Raw genomic sequence first — 21139 nt, forward strand, 5'->3', positions numbered from 1 at the left:
GGTTTGGAAGCATCTATTTCATCCTGCCTGCCCACCTCGACAGCGGGGTCAGCTGAGTCATTTCTAGATGATTCTCCCAGTGTAGGCACCTCTTTGCAGGAAACTGCCCTCAGCAGGAAGCCCCTTTTCTTGTCTCTTTAGCAAAGCTGTATTGTAACTAACTTTTAAACCAGGCGCCCCCCCCCCCATGCTCTACTCATCTCCGGCCCAAACACACCTTTCAGATCTTTTGATTACACAATACCTTGCCTAACTTGTCAGTTCTTTCCCTAGATCAAAGAAGTAGAAATGAAGAATAAGTAATTAACAGACGAGGAGATCTCTTCCGTAGCTTCCCCTTCGGTAATCTCCCGAACAAACTGTGTGACCAAACTGTGTGAACAAGATAGCATCTAGAGGAAGATCACGAGGCGTTGACAAGTCTGTCCACAAGCCTGCACACAGGGGGATGGCGACGACTCTGACCCCCTATATCTCAATGATTAACTGAGGTTACTTCCCTGTTTCCCTTTAAAAGCTTTCATGGCCGAGCAGAATCTTTAGAGGTAGTTTTGGGGGACACTGAGTCCACCATCTCCCCAGATTGCCAGCATTCTGGTTAAAGGCACCTTTCCTTTCTATCAACATCTATGAGAATTGATTTTGTAAGCAGCAAGCAGTGGGACCTATTCATTTCATTTGATAACACCAGAGACTTCTCTAAATGCAATGATACCCTGGTTCAAACCTCTAGATGACTTTTTAAGCCCTCAGACAATTATGGCTTCAGGCTGGAGGGTCATGGTGATGTCACACCTGATTCCCAAACCAAGGTGACTGTCACCCATGAGCACAGACGGGTACCCAAGCTCTCCCCTTGCCTGGGGTGACAGCTCTGGAATGGCAGAGGTCCCCTGATGACCAAGGGAGGTCCTACACTGCCACTGAAATGATCTTACAGAAGTTTCCTTCTACAGGACGTGAGGTTATTAACACAGTGAACACAACACACGTCCTCCCAGATTAACACCTGAGCAGAAGAGTGGATGCATCATTCCTTCCCAGCCTCCCCTTCCTCTGCTCTCAGCAAAAATCTTCAGATGGAAATCAGGGCAAATGATCTCACCTCTCTGAGGTCCTCCCCAGCCTTCTGGCTAAGCGGATCTTTTTCCTCACCACTTTGAGCAGAGCCCTATCATAGGACAAGTGAGCACCGCCCCTCCCCCAAGGCTATCCAGCTCCCAGTTCTCACCGTCTCTACAAACAGCCCAAAGCTGGGCACAAATGCTGACAAAACGAATAAAGGCAAGAAACAACATGAAACAGGTGCACCCCAACCATATTCTCTTCTGCATGACCTGGACCACTGAATCAATTCCATCTAGTCTAAACTGTAATTTTAGGTCAGCATCTTGATTAACGGCAGAACATGGGCAACTTCTTCGTGCTTCCCTCTCCTAACCACTAAGTCTGATAAAGAACTTGCTCTGCCAACCACTAAGTGACAAGTTTATATAGAGATTCTAAATCAATGTTACTCAGATATAACATCGTGCTGAAGGCTGTAAAACCCTGTCTCCAGCCACGTCTGGCTCTCCTCTTCTGCCAACACAGGTAGGAGTGAACAAAGAGGAAGAAAATGACCCAGAGAATGAACAACCGAGGAAGGAACCCACCAGAAAGCGCTGATGGGGCTCACATTAGGCAAGGCCAAACAGCCAGTGAAAACTTCACAGTGGCTTAGTGCAAGAGGACTTTAGACTCACTTTACAGAAGGGGAAATTGAGGCCTGGAGAAGTGTCTTGAAGGAGGTCATGCCAGGTGGTAGTGAGCTTGATCTTAAACCCAAGTGCTTTTGTACTATGCCACACTCACTAGTTGTGACTCTCAGCAAAGTGTCAATAAAAACAGTCAGTTTTTAGCAAATGATCTTGTTATTTCAGCTCCTTAAAATAATTTGCTTCATTTCTAAGACAAGGTATTTTTTGCCCAAGAGAATGAAAATAAAAGTGTCAAGTGTGGAGAGAAACTAGCCTTCTCACACATCGTTGCTGGGAATTATAAACAGGGATAACCTTTGGGGAGCAAAATTTGGCACTGTTAAAACAACTGTAAAATGTGCGTACACTCTTCAATGCAGCAATTCCACTGAAATGGTTGTATACATGCAAAAAAGACCTACAAGGATGTTAATCTCAGTACTATTTATAATATCAAAAAATTAGAAGCAACCTAAATGAAAGTGATTAAAAATATTAAGGTAAATTCATACTATGAAGTACTATGCAACTATTTTGTGAAAGAGAATGACCTATAAAAAGGGCTGTCCACGACTTGTTGATTTTATTTATAAGACTTAAAATGTCATATACGTATGTGTGAGACTGTGTGTATATGTATAAGGCTCCTGTAAGAATTAAATATTACTAATAAAGCACTTCAAATAGTTCCTGCCGAAGAGTAAACATTAGGAAAAATTTATCAAAATGTTATAGTATATAAATCAACTATACTTTGATTTAAAAAAAGGAAATATTAAAAAAAACTTTAAAATAACAAACAAAAAATGTGATAGTATATGCATGAAAAAAATATAGAAGAATATAAACTAAGTGGTTAACAGTGGCTTTGTCTGAGAGGTGGGATTATATAGGGTTCTTTTTCTTTTAATAAATTTGTGTTGTTCGAATACTTTAATATAATTATTTTTATATTGAAAATATAGTAAAGCTATGCTTTCTACAAAATGAAGAAAACCTTATTATTCAGAAAAGAACATCCCCCATATGCACAGAATTCAGTCTAGGAATACTAAACGTTCCAAATTTGTATGACGGACTAAATACTTTAGACCTGTATTAGATTTCTGGCAGTGTTAACCTGTTCAGAGGATGTAAGTGAGGGAATGGAAGGAAGAGAAAACAGATCATGTCACAAATGCTGAAAAAGAACAGCTATTTCCTCTCCCCTGAAAATCTGTGATTCTGGCCTGGAGCCCTAGAACCACTCGGAGCCAACAGAGGAAGTGAAGGGCGGCCGCGCGTCCTGGCCATTCCTGGACAGATGTTTCGCAGCCGATCCTGCTGACACATCCTGCAGGCCAGGCAGGGCTCGGCACGGTTGTTGCCTGCAGGAGTGCGAATCCAAGCGCAGACCTAAACCATGGCAGTGGTAATGATACAGCAAACAACTGGCAGGTTTTCCTAAAGGCTAAGTAAGGCTCTGCAGACTTTCCTTCAAACCTACAAAATCTGAAGTCTGAATTTCTGGGAAAACTAACAGGTCGTGTTGCTGTACAGAGCATTTCTTTCTGGGTTTTGCGTATCAACTATGTACTTGGTCACTTTATGGAACAACGTAATGAATTGTGTGAGTCCTGAGGTTTTTTTCTAGCTCTGAAGTACTACCTGTTAGTTTTCTTCTGCTTTACATCTCAGTTGATTGCCCAGTATAATCAGAACTAAATTCAGTGATGATGACAAAAGGGGACTTGTTTCTTTGGGTGTGATTTTAAGAGGAATGCTTTAGTGTTTTCCCACAAAGTATAAAGTGCTCTGGGGTTTTTGAAAAGTTGCCTGTTACAATCTCCTTTTATTCCTCTTAATCCTTTTTAAGAATTGGGACTAAGTGTTGAAATATTTTTGTCATTTATTTTCAGAATAATGAATTTCTCACTGAACTTACTGATGTGATTAGATCAGTTCCTAGGACTGGAATTCTCGGGTCAATGGATCACATAGAAAAGCCTATGAATTGGTTCACCTGAGAATGAAATGCCAGAGCACAATGCAGTCTGGGTCTGACTGACTCACAAGAAAGCTTCAGGGGAGGACAGGCAATGAGATCCTATCACGGACTTGACCTCATGGGAAAGCAGTCCACACCTCAACTACAGCACCAACCACAATGAACTGCAATTCAAATGCTCACAGAGTTTCTCTCGCCAAGATTTCTCCAGGTGAAGGATGATATCTTATGCACCCAAGTACCTGTTGTGTCTTTTACATGGCCAGGTGGCTGAGTTATTTCTGTTCCGTCCCCACAAACCATATTTTGCATGCAAGCCGCCTACCTCAGCCTGCAACCAAGGTCAGATTCAAGGGAGAACACAGGGAACATGAAGAAAGGAGGAGGAAATAACGAGTCTCTGAAGGTAAAAATCACATGACCCCGTTACTTCAGGATGGTGGAAAAGTATTAGTAAAAAATACCGAGGCCTGGGAATTCTCTGGTGGTCCCGTGGTTAGGACCCAGCGTTTTCACTGCCAGGGCCCGGGTTCAATCCCTGGTCGGGTAACTAAGACCCCACAAGCCACGTGGCTCGGCCAAAATAAATAGATAAATAAAATCTAGGTCTGCCCCAACCTTGCTTTACCTCAGCTCCCCAGGATAGGAGAGGGATAATAAACGCACCTCCCACGCACCTGAACCTCTATCAGTAATTTTTATCACTGTATATCCTTGCAGGATTTTGAGCGCATCATAGCTCACACAACATTCTCACGCACATCCCCTCGCTTGACACTCCTCACACACATCCCAGGGGACAGGACAGAACCAGAGTTCAAAGCTGGCAGTCGGACCTGGATAGGAATTCTGGCACTCAATTAACGTGGAGGGCAAGTTACTAAATCTCGTTTAGCCTCATCTTCTATACCTGTAAAACTGGGGTAATATCTACCTCATGGAATGTTTCTGAAGATTAAGTATAACATAGTGAAAATCAAAGTCCCTAGCAGATGTTACATGCTCAACAAGTAAGTATGATTTCCTTTCCTTCTGACACCGGAGTTTTTCCCTGGGACAATGCCTCTATTAGCATTCACAGCCACCGTCCTTCAGGGGGCCTCCCGCCTGCCTGCTTGAGGCACAAGTGGCAACCCCTGCCCAGGACACAGGCAGATTGGTGGCTGTGCCAGTGCCAGTGGGGAGCCCCTGGCTGGGCTGCCTGAGTGGCCCTATGTCTGTCTGGGCTCTGGGTGGTCCAGCCACCAACCCTGCACCTTCCCACATATGTTCCCTCCAAGGGGAACCTTTTCTTTATTTCCTCAATTTTTTGGACATTGGCCTCATACCCGTCCTTCAGACTGTTTTATGTCTATTCTCCCCAAAGGACTATGGGACAAGGGCAGGCGTCCCAAACACCTTCTCCTCTCTCCCCGCTCCCTCAACCTGCACATCTCGAGCCAGCTCTCAGCGGCAGGGTTTCAAGCATGTCTTTTCCACTTCCAGGAAAAGCACAGTATTAATTGTGGTTCTGGAACCAAAGTGCCTGGGTTCAGTTCCAACTCCATTTCTCACTGTTGCTGGTGTGACCTCGGCAACCACTTAACCTCCCTTAACCTTAGTTTCATCCTTTGTAAATGGGGATAACAACACACTTTGGGGGAATTCAATGAGGCACACAGTAGGTACTCAACAAAATTTAGCTCTTTTCTATATTATGTATATATACATAAACGTATCTGGAAGGATATGCATAGAATGGTTTATAGTGGTATGCTTCAGGGAGCATATAGAGAAGAACTTTTATTTGATAGAAATTTATACCATTTTACAAGCATTCGTTATTTTTGTAATTTAAACACACTTTTAACATGAATATACTTGGGAATGGTAAAGAAAAGGAAAGGAGGAGAGGGGAAGGGAGGTGGAAAAAGAAAAGAAGAAGAAAAATGGTCTGCTTGAGGCAGAAGCCAAAGGCTGGATCAGAGTCACGACTGGTTGAGACATTCTGGTTACAGCTTTAGTGCTAGGTGCAGAGTTCCCCATGCCTTGCCAGAGAGAACTTCTGCCATATATATGTCAGCCTTACACAGATCTCCTTCATATTTCCTCCAGTGTTCCAGGTGGGAGTGGGCGTGGGGGGAAGCCCAGCTCCATTGGATTAAGTTATCCTGGGATGGAGAGGTGCAGGCAGGGAGGTTCTGATCTCGTTCACGGTGGGAGAGCTGCCCAGTCCCCTGGAGCACTTTGCGGGGGGCGGGCGGGGGTGTCTCCTGGGTCCCAGGGGAGGAGGGGGTACATCCAGGACAAGCCCTAGGAAGCTTCCACACTACCAGGCAGGAAATGCTTCCAAGGGACCTGGGCATGCCCCCCTAAGAAGTCTAGACCATTTTGCATGGGAGGAATAAGGGAGGGCTCTGTCTATTATTGAAGAATCTTCTGAGCGGTTTCAATTTCCCTATTTCTCCAATGTCTCATGAGATACAGACTGCAGCAAGCAAAGGTTTGTTTTACTACCTTCTGTGCAAGAGTCCCCACAGGGCTACTTACATTTCTCCCCCAACCTAAAAGCTCAGTACTATGCATAGTAAAAAATCATATCCTTTTTTGGTAAGAGCCACATTATCAGAACACCAAGAGGAATGCTGCCTACTCTTTATGTGTAGCCAAGATATTCATTTAGCCACCCCACATTTCGGACTTTTTCAAAGGGTGAAAACCCTCCTTGTTCCTAACTTCCCTCACATCACTTCTGATGGGTAAAAACCTTATCGGCTCACAAAATGCATGCCCCAAGCAGCTTGCATTTCTAGAAAACCACCTCCTGTATAGAGAATGTTCTATGAATGTTTTCAAATTGCAAATGCTATATTGCTTCTATGTGTCTTCTGGGCTCCACCCAGACAAACACAGCTATTCCTGCTGGCAACTATGAATATGTAGTATTGTCCCCACCTTATTAATACCTCTGCTAACAAAGTTCCTGCCAGCCAAGCACGTCCTTGTGACCCGTTCCCATCACTATTTGCAACCCCACACTCACCCAATAGAACTGGATCTGCTATAAAGGAAGATGCCAGAAAGGACCCCCAAGAAGGTGGCTTACCTTTCTCATGGCTGCTTGCTGGTGGGGGTGGGAGTGGGGAGGTGACCGGTTTGGACTTGTCATAGTTGTTAAAGCTCTGGCTCCGTCGGTTGTTAGCAGTGGCTGACCCTCCGCGTGTTTTGGCCTCGCTGCCTGCAGCGGATACCCTCGCGGTAGGACCTGGAAGTCTAAAATGCAAAAGCAACAGAGTAATGGCTTCAGTCTCAGGAGAACAGCAGTACCTCAGAAGGTACTGCAGCCATGCAGGAGGTAAAAGAAACCATTCAAGACATCGGGTCGGTGGCGGTTTGCCAGTCCAAGGACTTACTGGAACCACCACAAACATCTAGGCTAGTAATGACCCCAGTAAAGTCCAAAAGCCAAGTGTCAGTAGTTTTCCTTTGAACACAGAGAGAAATATATGAATATGTCTGCTGATTAGAAATACAAAGCTCGGGAGTTCCCTGGTGTAATAGTGGTTAGGATCCTGGGCTTTCACTGCTGTGGCCCAGGTTCAATCCCTGGTCGGAGAACTGAGATCCCACAAGCCACACAGCGTGGCCAAAAAAAATACAAAGCTCATCTTCCTTTTTCTCTTGGATGAGTAAATTTACTTTTCAATAGGGCCAAACCATGTCATCTCTAATTCTATCAAGGGCAGAACATAAAGGCCTGTTAAGACTCTAAACTGTTAAACGTGTGTGTGCATCTCTTTTGACAGATATTGAAAATGGTTTTTGCCATAATCTAGGGATGTAAGTATCAAGAAAAAGATATAATTTATGATGGTCAGAAAGGAAACTGCTACCTCAGAACCCAACTCATCTGCAATGAAAAATTATGGACTGGATGGAAACATTTGTTCAGACATACGTTTTCCTTCAACATCTGACAACCTGTCTCCATAGACATTACTCTGAGTCTGAAGCTCAGCTTCTCTGCACAGTAGATGGATAAAACCATACATTCTTTCTGTAAAATGAGCAGGAATCTGTTAGCCCAAAGACAAACACACACTTTCCCTTTAAATAAAACACTTCATTTTTGGGTGGTTTGGGAAATAAAGTCAGCAGACTAATCTTTGGTAATGTGTCTAAAGATATTATGGCCCATTCCCCAAAGAGTTAAGGCTATGACTCCGCAAATCAGAATTTTGGTTCAGGGACTACTACGTGGACTCTTTCCAATCATTAAAGTTGAAAGATGAATAAATGATGAAATATTTAGTTATATCTTTCAGCTAAAACCCACTTAGCAGTGTTGAAAAGCCACTGGAACCTCAGCTGACCAGCATTAGATCTAGCGATAAGTCTGAATTTTCAACTCATAAAGCTTTCAGCCTTCTCTTTCCACACAAATCTCTAAGCACCAAAGAAGTCTGCAGTCTGGAAGCATTTTAGATAGAAGCAGGCAAACGCTTTAAACTTTTTCTTGTTGGCTGAGCAAGAAAAGATGGCTGGAGAGTAAACAGAGAACATGAGCTGGTGTGAGAGGACTGTAAGATTTATACAGTTAAGAAAAACCTGGCCCAGTTCCTTAACTGGGAGCTAGGAGAGAAGGAAGGCAGTGAGTTCTTCCCCCCAAAAGTGGCGGAGGGAAGGCCTCACTTCCCACTGCATTAGGAGGATTTGCCCCTCTGTTAATTTACCCCATCTTGTTTAGTGAAGATAGTCACCGCATGAAGACAGGCAGAGTGGGGTGCAAAACCAGCAGTGCCAGTGCCTATGTTTGCGGACCAGAGGCGGCCAGGTCAACTGATCAAGGAGGTCCAGCAATGGGATCTTGGTACCTCTCGGTTCTGCTTCCAATGCAAACAGCACCCTGCAAGCCCTCCAAGACGAACAATGTTACCCGAGGACTCACAGCCAATGGCAGAACTGCTGCAGGTGCAGACATGGGGCTCCTCAGGGCTGGACTCTGCAGGAGTCTGTATGCCCACAGATAGGCCTGCAAAAGGATTATGGACATGTTCCAAAATGATGTCACAGCAACAGTTTTAAGTGGTGCAGGGTAACACAGGTGACAGTATTCTACTCCCGTGGCAAAGAAGAGGGAAGCAAAAAGCAATGAGGAGGGAAAAGATGCGTTCCAACGAGGAGGGAAAAGTTGCTTGAGAGGCCCCACTGCCCTCACCTGGGACTGGACCACAGATTTTTCAGAGCAGCACAGGGCTTTTATAGAGGCAAGAAATCAAAGTATTGGATGGGATGGCCACAACCTTGAATGAGGTAGGCAATTTGGTCCTCTGTGAGGCAGTGTGGTACAATGGATAAAATATGAGCTTTTTCCATACAAATATGGACATGACATTGGGCCAGTCTTATGATCTGAGATTCACGTTCCGTATTTGTCACTTTGGAATAATAGTAAAGTACCCAATGGGATAGCTGTAAACTTGGAATGGGACTTAAGGTCCAGCCTGTTGTAAGTACTCAATGCATGCTGGTTCCCCTTATCAACCTTTCTGCTGAGCACAGATTCATAAAGGAATTGGACATTGTCATAAAGAAAACATGCTATGGTAGAAAAAAGAACCAGACAAATAAGGAAGGAATCAGGCAGATCTAGGTTAAAGCAGCAATAGAGAGCTGGACAAAAATCAACACACAAGAGTTGGAGATCAACATTTCCAAAGAGGCAAGACAGGTTTTGGCAGACAGAATTCATCATCTCCCTAAGGAACATTCGAGGAGAGAAACTGCTTCATCCAAGCATCTGTGACGAAGACCTTACACTTGGGGTACCTCTGAGCCATCTGTGGGATCCAGACTGAAACATCCCCAGTCTTGGATTAACTGAGACGGCTCTGGTTTCCCAGGGGTGGTCACCATCAGATCCTCTTCCTTGAGTCAGAACCTAGAGGTGCTACTCTGATGGGAGTGACCCATCCTTCAAATGGCTACAGGTTGTACCAAGTTTTCTGAGACATGGAAGAGGTCTCGAAGGCCTTGAGGGCAGCTGACATGACAATAAGGGATGGTTGGCACATGCCGAGCCATCAAAAGCCACCATAAAGCTCAAGCCAACTCATGTCACCCTCTACCTCATCGCCATTACACCCTAGTAAGGACAGCTCCCTTAACTTGACCAAATGGGAAAACTGGATGGAGACCAAGTAACTTCTTCCAAGTGTCAGAAGGAATCTATGTGAACACTGTGCTTTAAAACTTGGGTTCTGTTGCGGATAGGGTTGGACAGTTGCTTGCTCCAAAGCAAGCCTCCTCCATCCCTCTGAAATGTTCAGCAGTCTGCCTCACAAACAAAGGCCATGAATGAATGTGTGATGTATGGGAAGTAAGGTAAAAAAGCTTCGTTTGGATCCACCCAGGAGGGAACCAAAACATCCCTTGGGATGATGAGTCAATCCACAAACTGAATTAATTCAGACTGAATTGTGAATACAGGATTTCAAAGGCAAAGGTGACCACGAGATCCTAAGATACCTGAGCAATCCAGGTGAGGGACCTGGACTTCACAAGCTGAAGCAGGGATGTGCTATGTGTGTGTTTCTGAGTCCTTCCTTATCCCAACTCATATGTTGAGATTGTAATGCCCAATGTGATGGTATTAGGAGGTGGGGCCTTTGGGAGGTGATTAGGTCATTAGATAGAGCCCTCATGAGTGAGATTAATGCCCTTATAAACGAGGATCCAGAAGTCTAGCTTGCCTCTTCCACCACGTGAGGACACAGGGAGAAGGTGCCTGCTAATGAACCAGAAAGAGGGCCATCACCAGAATCCGACCAGGCTGGCACCTTGATCTTGGACTTCCAGCCTCTAGAACTGTGAGCAATAAATTTCTGTTGCTTGAAAGTCACCCAGCCTGTGGTGTTTTATCATCGTGGCCCAAAAAGATTGTCACAGGGTTCTAGCTCAATCTTATCTAGATCTTAAGGGGCTGATTGACCCTAGCTGACATCTCAATTACATACGCATTGATAAAAGAATATGAAAGGTCAGAAGTAATTCAAAGAAGAGAAATAATGACCTCGGAAGTTGTTGGAATGGTCAGGGAAGGTTCCAAATAAAAGCGACCCCAGAGCAAGATGTGGCATGTGGAAGGAGAATGTGAGTAGAGGGCAAGAAGGTAGGGGGCAGAGGTGTGATGCAGAGGGAAGCTTGTAAAAAAAAAAAAAAAAAAAAAAAAGCACTGAAGAAAGAAAGGGCCAGTGTGTGCTGGGGCTTGGGGGACAGCGTGGGAGGAAATGAGGCTGGAAAACCAGGCGGGGGCAGCCTTCAATGTCACACTATGAACCTTGGACTTGGTCCTGTCCTCCAGCAAGGAGGCATTCATTAGGGAAGCTGAGAACAGAGCTAGAGTTGAAAAGCAGAGTAGCTTCCAGGTCACAGTCACACAGGCCCCTGGCTAACATTCTGAAGTTCATTATTGTTAACATCCTTGTGCATCAGGAGAACTTCTCTCAAGCCCCAGCCTGCAAGTAGCTGCTGTCTGTCCATTAGCATCATTCTGCTGCAGAGCTGGGTCTTGCTCATGTGGAACAGCTGCAGATACCACAACAGCTGCTGCCCAGCGATGCCTGCCTCATCAAGAAAAAGCAGAGAGAGGAGAGTGCAGCAAGTCAACCTCGAATCATCTACACCCTGCATCATCCAGAGTGCCAGAAGGTTTCAACGGCTCCTTTGCAAGAGGGACTCTACTTCCCATGATCATCCCATGTCCAAACAACAGTTACAAAATGAGAGGACACAGATGTGTTCTCTGAAACACACACACGTTGCTTTTTTAAAAAATGAAGTTTAAGGGAAGAGGTGTAACAAAGAGGCAGAAGGAAAATCCTGCTGCTATGGGAGCTATGGTCAATTTCTCCAACATGTGCACAGCCGAGCAGGCAGGATGGTAAGACTGTTGTTCCTGGCACATAACCTGTGCGTGCATCCCGGCTCCACGCGTTGTACGTGCTGATGGGAAGAAAGCCGTTCCTCTCCCCCAAACCACTTCAAAGGCTGGGAGCAGAAGATGGCCCTCCCAGGAAAGATGGCAGCTTGTGTGCACATGCTCAGGACCTTGGGGGTTGGGGGGGGCGGAGGTCATAATTGGAGATGCTTTTGCTAGACAAGATGATTAAATGCTGAACCTCTCAGCTCCACGGCATCTGCTTTTCAAAAGCTGGGTAGAGACGGCTGAACTACTGGCCACACTGATTCTTCTCCACGAGATGGTCGCATAGAGATCGACTCTGTGAGATTCGCTAGAGCTGGCCCAGATCAACCCAAACCACCAACATCGCCCGATCAGCTAGTTTTGGTGCACTGATTACATGCCAGGTTGCAAAGGACTGGAAATGACTTTATTTAGTCCACATAGCACTGTGAGTAAGGCAGGACTACCCCATTTTACCAGTAAGGAAACACAGGCTCATGGAGATTAAATAATTGGCCCAGGTAACATAGTAAGTGGTGAAAACGGGGTTTGTTAGGTTTGACTGCAAAGCTGCACTCTTCGTCACCATGCTTCCTCCCGCAGGTAGAATAAGCCTAAATACCTGAGGCTCACCAGGGATGCCAAGAGGCAATACAGTGGTCAAAGGTGGAAATTCATGGAAACCCTTCATCCCTGTACCAGTTCCCTCCATAAGCCCCTTCCCCGTAGATTCAAGATGAGGCTTCCCACCCTGCTCAACATCCTTGGTGCCTATCTAGGTGTTTGGCTCTGGCCGGTGTTCAATCATTGTTTGCACCTGAACAAGAGACCTATTTCCAAAGCTCTGGGAGAGGTATCCTGCTCAGCCAGAGGGGTAGGTAGGGCTGTTCCTTTTGGCAACCAGACTTTACTACTACCCCTGGTGGTGCCTGATCAGCTAAAATGTTTACCAAGACTGTGCTCAAGTCTAGGGGCGGGGAAGTGGGGGGAGCCGAAGGCAAGGAGTGTTAGACGAATAATAAAATGAAGACCATCCCTTTGTCAGGCTCGTCAGCAATAAAATGCATCCAAAAGAAACTCTAGGTGAGGGACAGGACCCTGATGGAAAGAAAGCCAGACCTTGGCTTTGGTCAACTTGGAAGCCCTGTGCCCAGCACGCCCTCAGGGCAGGGCAAACACACCCTCATTCTTCAGTTCTTCCTCTCTTCCCCCCAACCCCACTCCACCTCCTTCCATCATTTGGGACTGATAATAATAGATCATTCACGGGATGGGCATGTGCTTCCAATTAGATTCTTTCCCAACTAGTTCCTGTTTTCTCTCTCTTCCAGAAGTAAGCACATCGGGGGAACACACACTAGATTTCAGGTTTCCTCCAAATTCCCCACCCCCTTCCTTTCCTGTGTATGGACTTTGCATGACACCCAAAAACAAAAAATGGGATCCCAGGTTACCAGTGCAGTGGTGGGGGGAGGCTGTCTATCTGACTTGGGCCTCGAGCTGTTGGGAAAGCAGTCACTCTCTAGCAGGGTGCTATGGACTCATGTTTGTGTCCCCTGCTCCCCAAATACATCTGTTGTCATCCCAGTGTGACGGTATCTGGAGATGGGGTCTCTGGGAGGTAATGAGGTCATGAAAGTGGAGCCCTTGTGATGGGGTTAGTGCCCTGGAAGAAGAGACAGAGACGGGAGAGCTTGCTTTCTCTCTGCTCTCCACCATGTGAGGACACAGGAAGAACACAGCCATCTGGAAAACGGGAAGAGGGCTCTCACCAGAACACGACCATGTTGGCACCCTGATCTTGGATTTCCCAGCCTCCAGAACTGTGAGACATAAATCTCCATTCAGTCACTCAGTCTATGGTGATGGGTAGTAGCAGCCTGAGCAGAGTAAGACACATGCCTGTGAGATGCAGTGATGAATGTAGGTCCTCCAGAACCAAGTCTGGGTAACATGCTGACTTGTTCTACAGAGAAGCAGCTGCCCTGTGGCTTCTCCCTGCAGCCAGACGTATCCTGAGTTGGGCCTCCCCATGCGTAAGCTTTTTAGAAAAGTTAACTGATTAGAAAAGGCACCCACCTGGAGCCTAAGAGCGTGGGGCAGCAAGCAGATGTTCTGTACCTATTTGTTGCATGAATACAGAGAGAAATGCAGTCTGGGCATCCCTTTACCTTTACGTGAGAATTCAATGAAAAAGAAATACCAGCCATAATGAGGAGGAGACTCTGTTTCTGTCAGGATGCTACAAGGGCAACATGAGGCAAAGGCCAGGAGGAATGGCTGAAACGTAAGATTTAAAAGCAGCCTCAACAACCACATAAGTACCAGAATTCAAGGAGGAGGAGGGGGCGGGAGAGATGTAACATAGTGATTAAAGTGAGGGTTCTGGGGTTAGATTACCTGGGCTCAAATCCGGGTCTTTCCACTTTCTGTGTGACTTTGATAACTTACTGAGAACTTCCTAAATTTTAGTTTCCTCATCTGTAAAATGGGGATAATAACATGACCTACCGCAAGAAGACCGATGTGAAGATTAAAAAAGATAATGTATTCAAATTGGCACATAATAAGCATTCAATAAAAGTTAGCTGTTGATACCTTTAAAACAGAGTAGATACAGGGATATAACTGGCGTTTGCCATACCCTGAAACAGGTCCTGACAGGATGCGGTAGATGCCAAACTGAGTCAAGAGAATTAGTTAGTGAGCAGCCCTAATTTTTATTTTCAGGGAACTGAGGTGATCTGTCCATAATACACATGGTACACAAGAGCACCCAGAAATAAAAATGACACATTGCCTTATTGCCTTGTCTCCTCTGAACAACTGGATTCATGCTTCAGGTCTTTAAAACTTAAGAGAAAACCAATCCCACATTAGTAATTTTAATGACAGCACCAATAACAAAAAGCATAACACACATAAATGAGATGCAGGTGAGGTGGGATCAGGGCCAGGACAGAGCAGGGAGCCAAACTCATCATAAAACTACTACGGAAAAGCACCTACAAACTCACCTCTCTAAATCAGAATGGACTTTGATGTCCAAGCAATCAAAGACAAAAAAATCAATGAAATGCAGAAACAATACGTACAACTCAACCTCACTTACAGATCACACACACACACACACACACACACCCCTTCAACAACCCCATGGCCACTCTCAACTCTCCAACACTGGGTCATCAGCCAAAGCATGTTTGGTTTTCCCAAACTGCAAACATGACATAGGGAGGGGGACCAAAAGGAAACGCAGCCAGAACAAAAGGAACGAGGGGCTGGGTTGAAACCATGCTTCGCGGGATGCGGAGAAAGTCTAACCTAGAGATCTTTTTCTGACCCAGAGTGAAGCGGATGATTTTGCTTTGTGATGAGTCCTTGGAAGATGCACTGCATGATAGGAAAGAAAAAAGTGGAAGAGATGAGTGAGGGGAGAGAAGATGCATTAGACACACAAATAAATAACAGGAGTCCTGTGATAATGCGAATGCCCCTGGGTTTCCCTCTGCCCGCTTTTTCTACAATATGCAGCCTTCTTTCTAGGTCTGATTTGATAAATTTCCAACATGAAGAAATTGCTATCGAGATTATCTAAGAACTTTTGTGGTTTTCTTTTTTTTTTTCTTAACTCCAAATCTCTTTTCTGGTATCAGTCACTATAAGGCCTTCCACAATGACACTGAAGCCAGGGGTCTCGGACAAGTAAACCTTGTAACGTTCTAAAGTATTCAGATGTTTCTATTTTGCATGCTTGTTTTACCAGGGTGGTTTTTCGATGAATGTCCTGAACAGCCCATAAAGTTGACCCTAAACAAGGGTGGAGCTGTTTTCAAGTTTTGCTGGTCTTGGGAATTTTTGCTCTCCATGGTATAAGCAATGATCATTTCAAGTCTTCCGAACTTGCTACATTCTGGGCTTTAAACCATAAATTTATGAATATGAAGAATCATGGTTGGACTTAATAAAAGGTTAAACTTATTTACTGCCTTATGAAAGACAGAAATATTTATCTTTCTTGGATCCATACATCTTATGCCACATTCATAAAAGGATATGAGGTGAGAAATACAATGTTAGTGTCATTAAACTGAGGAAGTGAAGGAAGAGACAGAAGTGAATGAATTAAAAAAAGTAATTGTTTGGATTTTTTCTAGAAAGCTAAATATTGATAATATGTAAGGTAGACACAGATGGAGAGGAATTTCATGAGGTGAAATGTGGATCAAGTTCTCAGCCATCACGTAAATTAATGAGAAGAGCTGCAGGTAAAAGTTAGTCTCCATTCAGCGGCCATCACAGAGGAGTCGCTGTGATTCCTTCATGCCAATATCTCAAATTTCCTTGCTCAGCTTCCACAACTCTCTTATTAACAAACACTACGGAAAAGCTGTAAAGTTTTAGTATTTGCTATCCTGAGAGGTACTGTATTTAGGCATGTTTGTATCTGGCAGAGTTCTAATGAAGGATCAACACAAACCTGGTATTTGGGGGTTGCATCAACATTTGACGTTAATGATCAAGGGTCTGAACCATTATCCTTGGGACTTTGGTTATCAAAGTCAGAATTTGGGGATAGAAATACAATGAAACAAAGCCAGGGAAGTGATTTTACTACTCTTAAATTTACAGCCAGAGCATGAGCATGGGGTATCACATCTCTAGACCTTGAGAACAAGATTATCCTCTGGAAGTAAAATTAGAAACTATCGGTATATAATGGATAAAACAAATCATCTGCGAAAGTAACCCAATATGGGCCAAATAAGGGATGAATGAGGACATACAGCAACTCCAGAGCCCAGTTTGTGTCACCACATTGCAGGGTCAGGGGGTCATGATGGCAGGAACTACTCTGGAAAAAATGGATATAAAAACCTGGCTTAAGTGAGTTTGGCTCATCTTTAGGTAAAGCATTTATTTTTTATTTTTAAAAATTTCTGGCTACCTCGTGTGGCATGCAGGGTCGTAGTTTCCCGTCCATGGATGGAACCCCTGCCCCCTGCAGTAGAAGAGCAGAGTCAGTCTCAACCACTGGACTGCCAGGGAAGTCCCCCTAGGTAAAGCGTTTATTAATAGTAGGATGTTTTTTCTTACTGGGAGATGGGTGTCCTGACTGTAACATCTGGTTCTTTTTTTTTTTTTTTTAACAATTTTAATTAATTAATTAATTAATTAATTTTTGGCTGTGTTGGGTCTTTGTTGCTGCATGAGGGCTTTCTCTAGTTGCAGCAAGTTGGAGCTACTCTTTGTTGTGGTGCATGGGCTTCTCATCGCAGTGGCTTCTCTTGTTGCAGAGCACAGGCTCTAGGCGCATGGGCTTCAGTAGTTGTGGCATGTGGGCTCAGTAGTTGTGGCACACGGGTTTAGTTGCTCTGCAGCATGTGGGATCTTCCCGGACCAGGGCTCGAACCCATGTCCCCTGCATTGGCAGGCGGATTCTCAACCTCTGCGCCACCAGGGAAGTCACCATCTGGTTCTTCTGAGAAGACAAATGCTTACTATGGAAATGGATGCCTCAGGCTAGCATAGCTCAGTGACAAAAGCCCAGTGTTTCTCAACACATGTTCCTTGGAACCCTATGCAATGAGATGCTCTATAAAATAAGAGTTCTGTGGCTCAGTTTGAGAATGCTTTCTACGCTGCCTTCTGAAGATTCCCAGTACACATGTGTTCCTCCCCCCACCCTAACCCCCCCCCGCCCCCCCCCCCCGGCTTCCTTATCTCAAGAAATGCCACCATTTTCCTAACCGCTCAAGCCAGAAATCTCGGCTTTATCTGTGATTCCTCTCTCCCTCACTCTAGATAGTCCATCTACTATCAATTCCTCTCTCCCTCACTCTAGACAGTCAATCTACTAGATAGTAGTTCTGTTGGCTCATCCTCCAAAATATCCTGAACTGGTCCATCTCCATGTTTGCTCTACCACCGTGATCGAAGCCACTGTCATCTAGAGGACCACGGAAGCCTCTTAGCTAGGGTCTTTCCTTCTATTCTTGACCCTCCCACAGTCTTATTCTCCAGAGAGGAACAAAAGTGACTAAAAAAACAAACAAACAAAAAAACCTGTAAATCAAATCAAGTCTCTCTCCTGCTCAAGACTCTCCAATGGCTTGATACCTTTAGAATGAAATATCCACTCTTTAGCCTGTAGAGCCGTCACTGTGACCTCACTTCAAGGGCCATGGGACTACAGAACTCTAGGGGCCACCGGTCAGCCCTCTTTGCTTATAGGCTGCCTTTCACTTCACACCCCCTTCACCCACTGAACTCCAGCCACACTAGCCTTCTTTCTGCTCCTCCAAGCTGCCAAGCTTACCCCTACCACAGGGCCTTTGCACCGGCTGCTCCCGCTACCTGATCTAGTCTACACCCGCATGGACAGCTCCCTGTCATTCATATTTCCACTTTGGTGTCATGTCCTCAGAGAAAGCCTCCCATCAACCCAACCTAAATTATCAACCAGGTCCCTCTGATCCCATTATCTTATTGTACTACCACAGCTTACCCCTACCACAGGGCCTTTGCACCGGCTGCTCCCGCTACCTGATCTAGTCTACACCCGCATGGACAGCTCCCTGTCATTCATATTTCCACTTTGGTGTCATGTCCTCAGAGAAAGCCTCCCATCAACCCAACCTAAATTATCAACCAGGTCCCTCTGATCCCATTATCTTATTGTACTACCACCATCGGATATTTCTCTTCCCCTTTTTTTTGCCTGCCCTCCTCCAGTAGAAAGTAGAGAGCAGGCACCTTAGCTATCTCATTCACCCTTGAGCCCCCCGGTGCCTAGGACAGTGCCGGGCACACAGAAGGCATTCAAACACTAACTGGATAAATGAATGCATATTGGCCGATTCAAGGATCTGAGTAGACCCTGCAGTAACAGTTACACAACTTAACCCAGAGGATTTGCCAATTTTTCCCCCATAGAACCCTTCCGCTGCATGTTACCATCCAGGGAATAAGCACTCTGCAAAATGCAGTGTGGGAAATGATGTCCTGATCATTTAATCATCCAGGTCCATTGGGGATCTCTGAGCAGAGAATGGCTCCCACCCAGGTGGTTCTTCAAGGCAAAGGTGCAGAGGCTGGGTGCCTGTTCCTCACTGCTAGTGCAGGCCTTCCTACTAGCCCACACATTTCCATAATGGGGACTGGATATAATTAGATAATCAGTTAGGGGCTCTGAGTTACATCACATCGATAGATGTGCTGGTTTTAACACCATCACAATTGGGAAACAGCGCTTCTCCTGGGGAAAAAAAGCTGTAACCATCTATAAGGCAGCTGCTTTGTTTGAACCACTTTGTGCTTTGCCTAACTACAATGGCCTACTAAGGGTATGACGGTGTGTGAGAAAACCTACGATTATTAATGCTGGTGCTTCGGGGAACTGGAAAGAAAAAGCCATTACTCTTTAGCATATGTTCAATGAAATCAAGCAGTCAATTCGATCAGTGGCCTTTAGGTTTGATAGCTAAAGGTTTATGGCTTAAAAAAACAATTATGGTGGACTTTTCTCCAGAACTTTACTATGAGTCAAAAACTTTCTAGTTCCTAATCTCCTCCTTCTTTTGTCATGAAAACAAATGTTTTACGAGGTGATCTTCTGCGGATCACCTGTTTAGGAATGCATCTATACACTGTAACAGAGTAGATGGTAACTGCCCCCGTGTTCTGCTAGCGTTATCATTCTGTGGCGAGTCCCTCTGGCAAGCGTGGGTCCCTCTGGAAACAACAAACAAAATCTAGGTCCTAATCCAAAAAGCAGAGGGCCACAGCTGACACTGCTACCCGGTCTCTAAGGTCAACAAAAGTCAGTCACACTTAATGGTAACTGCTCCCCATGAGGGGATGCCGGCCCCCTCAGGGAAGGGGGAATGCCTCTTTCCCTGCTAAAAACCACCGGCCATCTTTCTTCTGTGTTCTCAGTATTTCTCTTCTGGCAAAGCAGAGGCATCTGCTGGAGAACTTTTGCCTTCCACTAAGGGAAATTACTTGCACATATAACACTGAACACCCAGCTTGTAGGCAGACACGCAAAAGAAATTTGAAGTCTGTTTTAGGGGCTGTTGATTGCCTACGAACGTGTGCGTGGGTAATAGGCCAGAGTTCAGGCAGGAGCAGCTAATTAGCTCTGGCTGCTGGCGATTCTGATCTATAAAAGTACACATCTCCGCCAGGCACATCCATTTCAAGGTCAGGCTAATTCCCCACTAACTACCGGCAGTTCTCAGCACCGAAGAAGCGCAAATGACACACACGTCCGGCACAGGCTAGAATGTGGTCAGTGGGGCAGAAGACCCCTGAAAAAAAAGCAGAAGTATCATTTGGCGAGGAGAGCCCACCTGGACTGCATCTCAGCTTGTGCTTTGGACGGCTGGTGCGGCGCTGGCTGGTGAGGCTGGCACGGGGCTTGGGGAGCGGCGGGCACCTGTTGCTGAGGAGCGCCAGCCTGGCACTGGGAGGGGGCCCCGGCCGCCGGGGACACGGAGGGCAGCAGTGGCGAGGGGAGGTGCGGCTTCTGGGGCTGCTGCTGCTGCTTGTACCGGGAGAGGCTGAAGAAGAGGCCTAGAATGGCCTTGAGGTTTCCATTCCTGATCTCTGCAAGACAGTGAAGAGGCTCTGGTTAGAGGAGGAAGCCTTTCTGGGGAGCCCTGTCTCGCACCCTTTCAAGAGGCTGCTTCAGCCCTCGCACGAGTTTTAATTCCTCTAGGATATGACAGATTTCCTGAACACTTAATTGGTGTCCCAGTCAATTAAAATCAGGCCTAAACCACAAAGAAATTAGTTGATTCTCCCCACTGGGATTAGAGTGGATACCCGAGGCAAGCAGCAACTGGGATGTCTGGTGAGTGCCAGGGGGAAATTCTCAGGAAGGACACAACCGAAAAAGACAGAGTCCCGAGCAAGACTGTGCTTGTTCAGGACACAGAGCAAGCCGTCCAGGGACAGAGGCACCATGGGAAACTCACCGGTCTCCACGCGGCCCTGCCCAATCCGTGCTCTGCGCTTCAAGCCACCCGGAGTGAGCCAGTGGCTGCCGGCCCACTCCAAAACCCTCGCCCTGCTTCGCCCAATCATCCTGCCCTCAGATGGCTCTGTGTCTCTCTTGCCCGTTGAATAAATAACTTGAACTTGGGGTGGGCGTGGGAATAGGAGATAGGGGTTGTTTCCATAAAGAACTCACACAAAAATTCTCCTTTATTAAAAGAAATTTGTGCAGAGTGGGGCTAAGAAAATTTTTTATTCCAGACGTTAATTTTTCCGATGTTAAAAAACGCATTTGCCTCGAGCCATGCATTAAGCGCTGCAGAGAAGGAATAAAATATTTATTCACAGGCAGAGACTGTGGATGCAAGGGTGTTTCCCCTTGGGCAATCCCTCCTTTTCTGCAGTTCTTTTAACACCAGATGCTGATGGCCAGGGTCTAAACTGACCCTGAGGGTAAAGTAATAGGGC

The 21139-nt window shown here is 45.7% G+C and overlaps 1 protein-coding gene across 8 annotated transcripts in view; it reads right to left on the minus strand.

Annotated features, from left to right (window-relative positions):
- Positions 1-21139, minus strand: part of NAV2 (neuron navigator 2) — a 398333-nt gene that overhangs the window by 205944 nt on the left and 171250 nt on the right. For 6 of the 8 annotated variants that reach the window (XR_009009169.1, XM_057552146.1, XM_057552145.1 and 3 more), the window contains exons 5-7: positions 20026-20281; positions 14996-15064; positions 6812-6978 (exon numbers count right to left, since the gene is read on the minus strand). Coding sequence is in view for 7 of the 8 variants with exons in the window: in XM_057552146.1 (XP_057408129.1) it covers positions 6812-6978; positions 14996-15064; positions 20026-20281 (492 nt within the window). In the remaining variant the exon portion in view is untranslated. The remainder of the gene's footprint in view (positions 1-6811; positions 6979-14995; positions 15065-20025; positions 20282-21139) is intronic. The other 2 variants (XM_057552147.1, XM_057552143.1) reach the window with 1 other exon arrangement.

Source organism: Balaenoptera acutorostrata, chromosome 9, assembly GCF_949987535.1.
Source record: "Balaenoptera acutorostrata chromosome 9, mBalAcu1.1, whole genome shotgun sequence".
NCBI lineage: Eukaryota > Metazoa > Chordata > Mammalia > Artiodactyla > Balaenopteridae > Balaenoptera > Balaenoptera acutorostrata.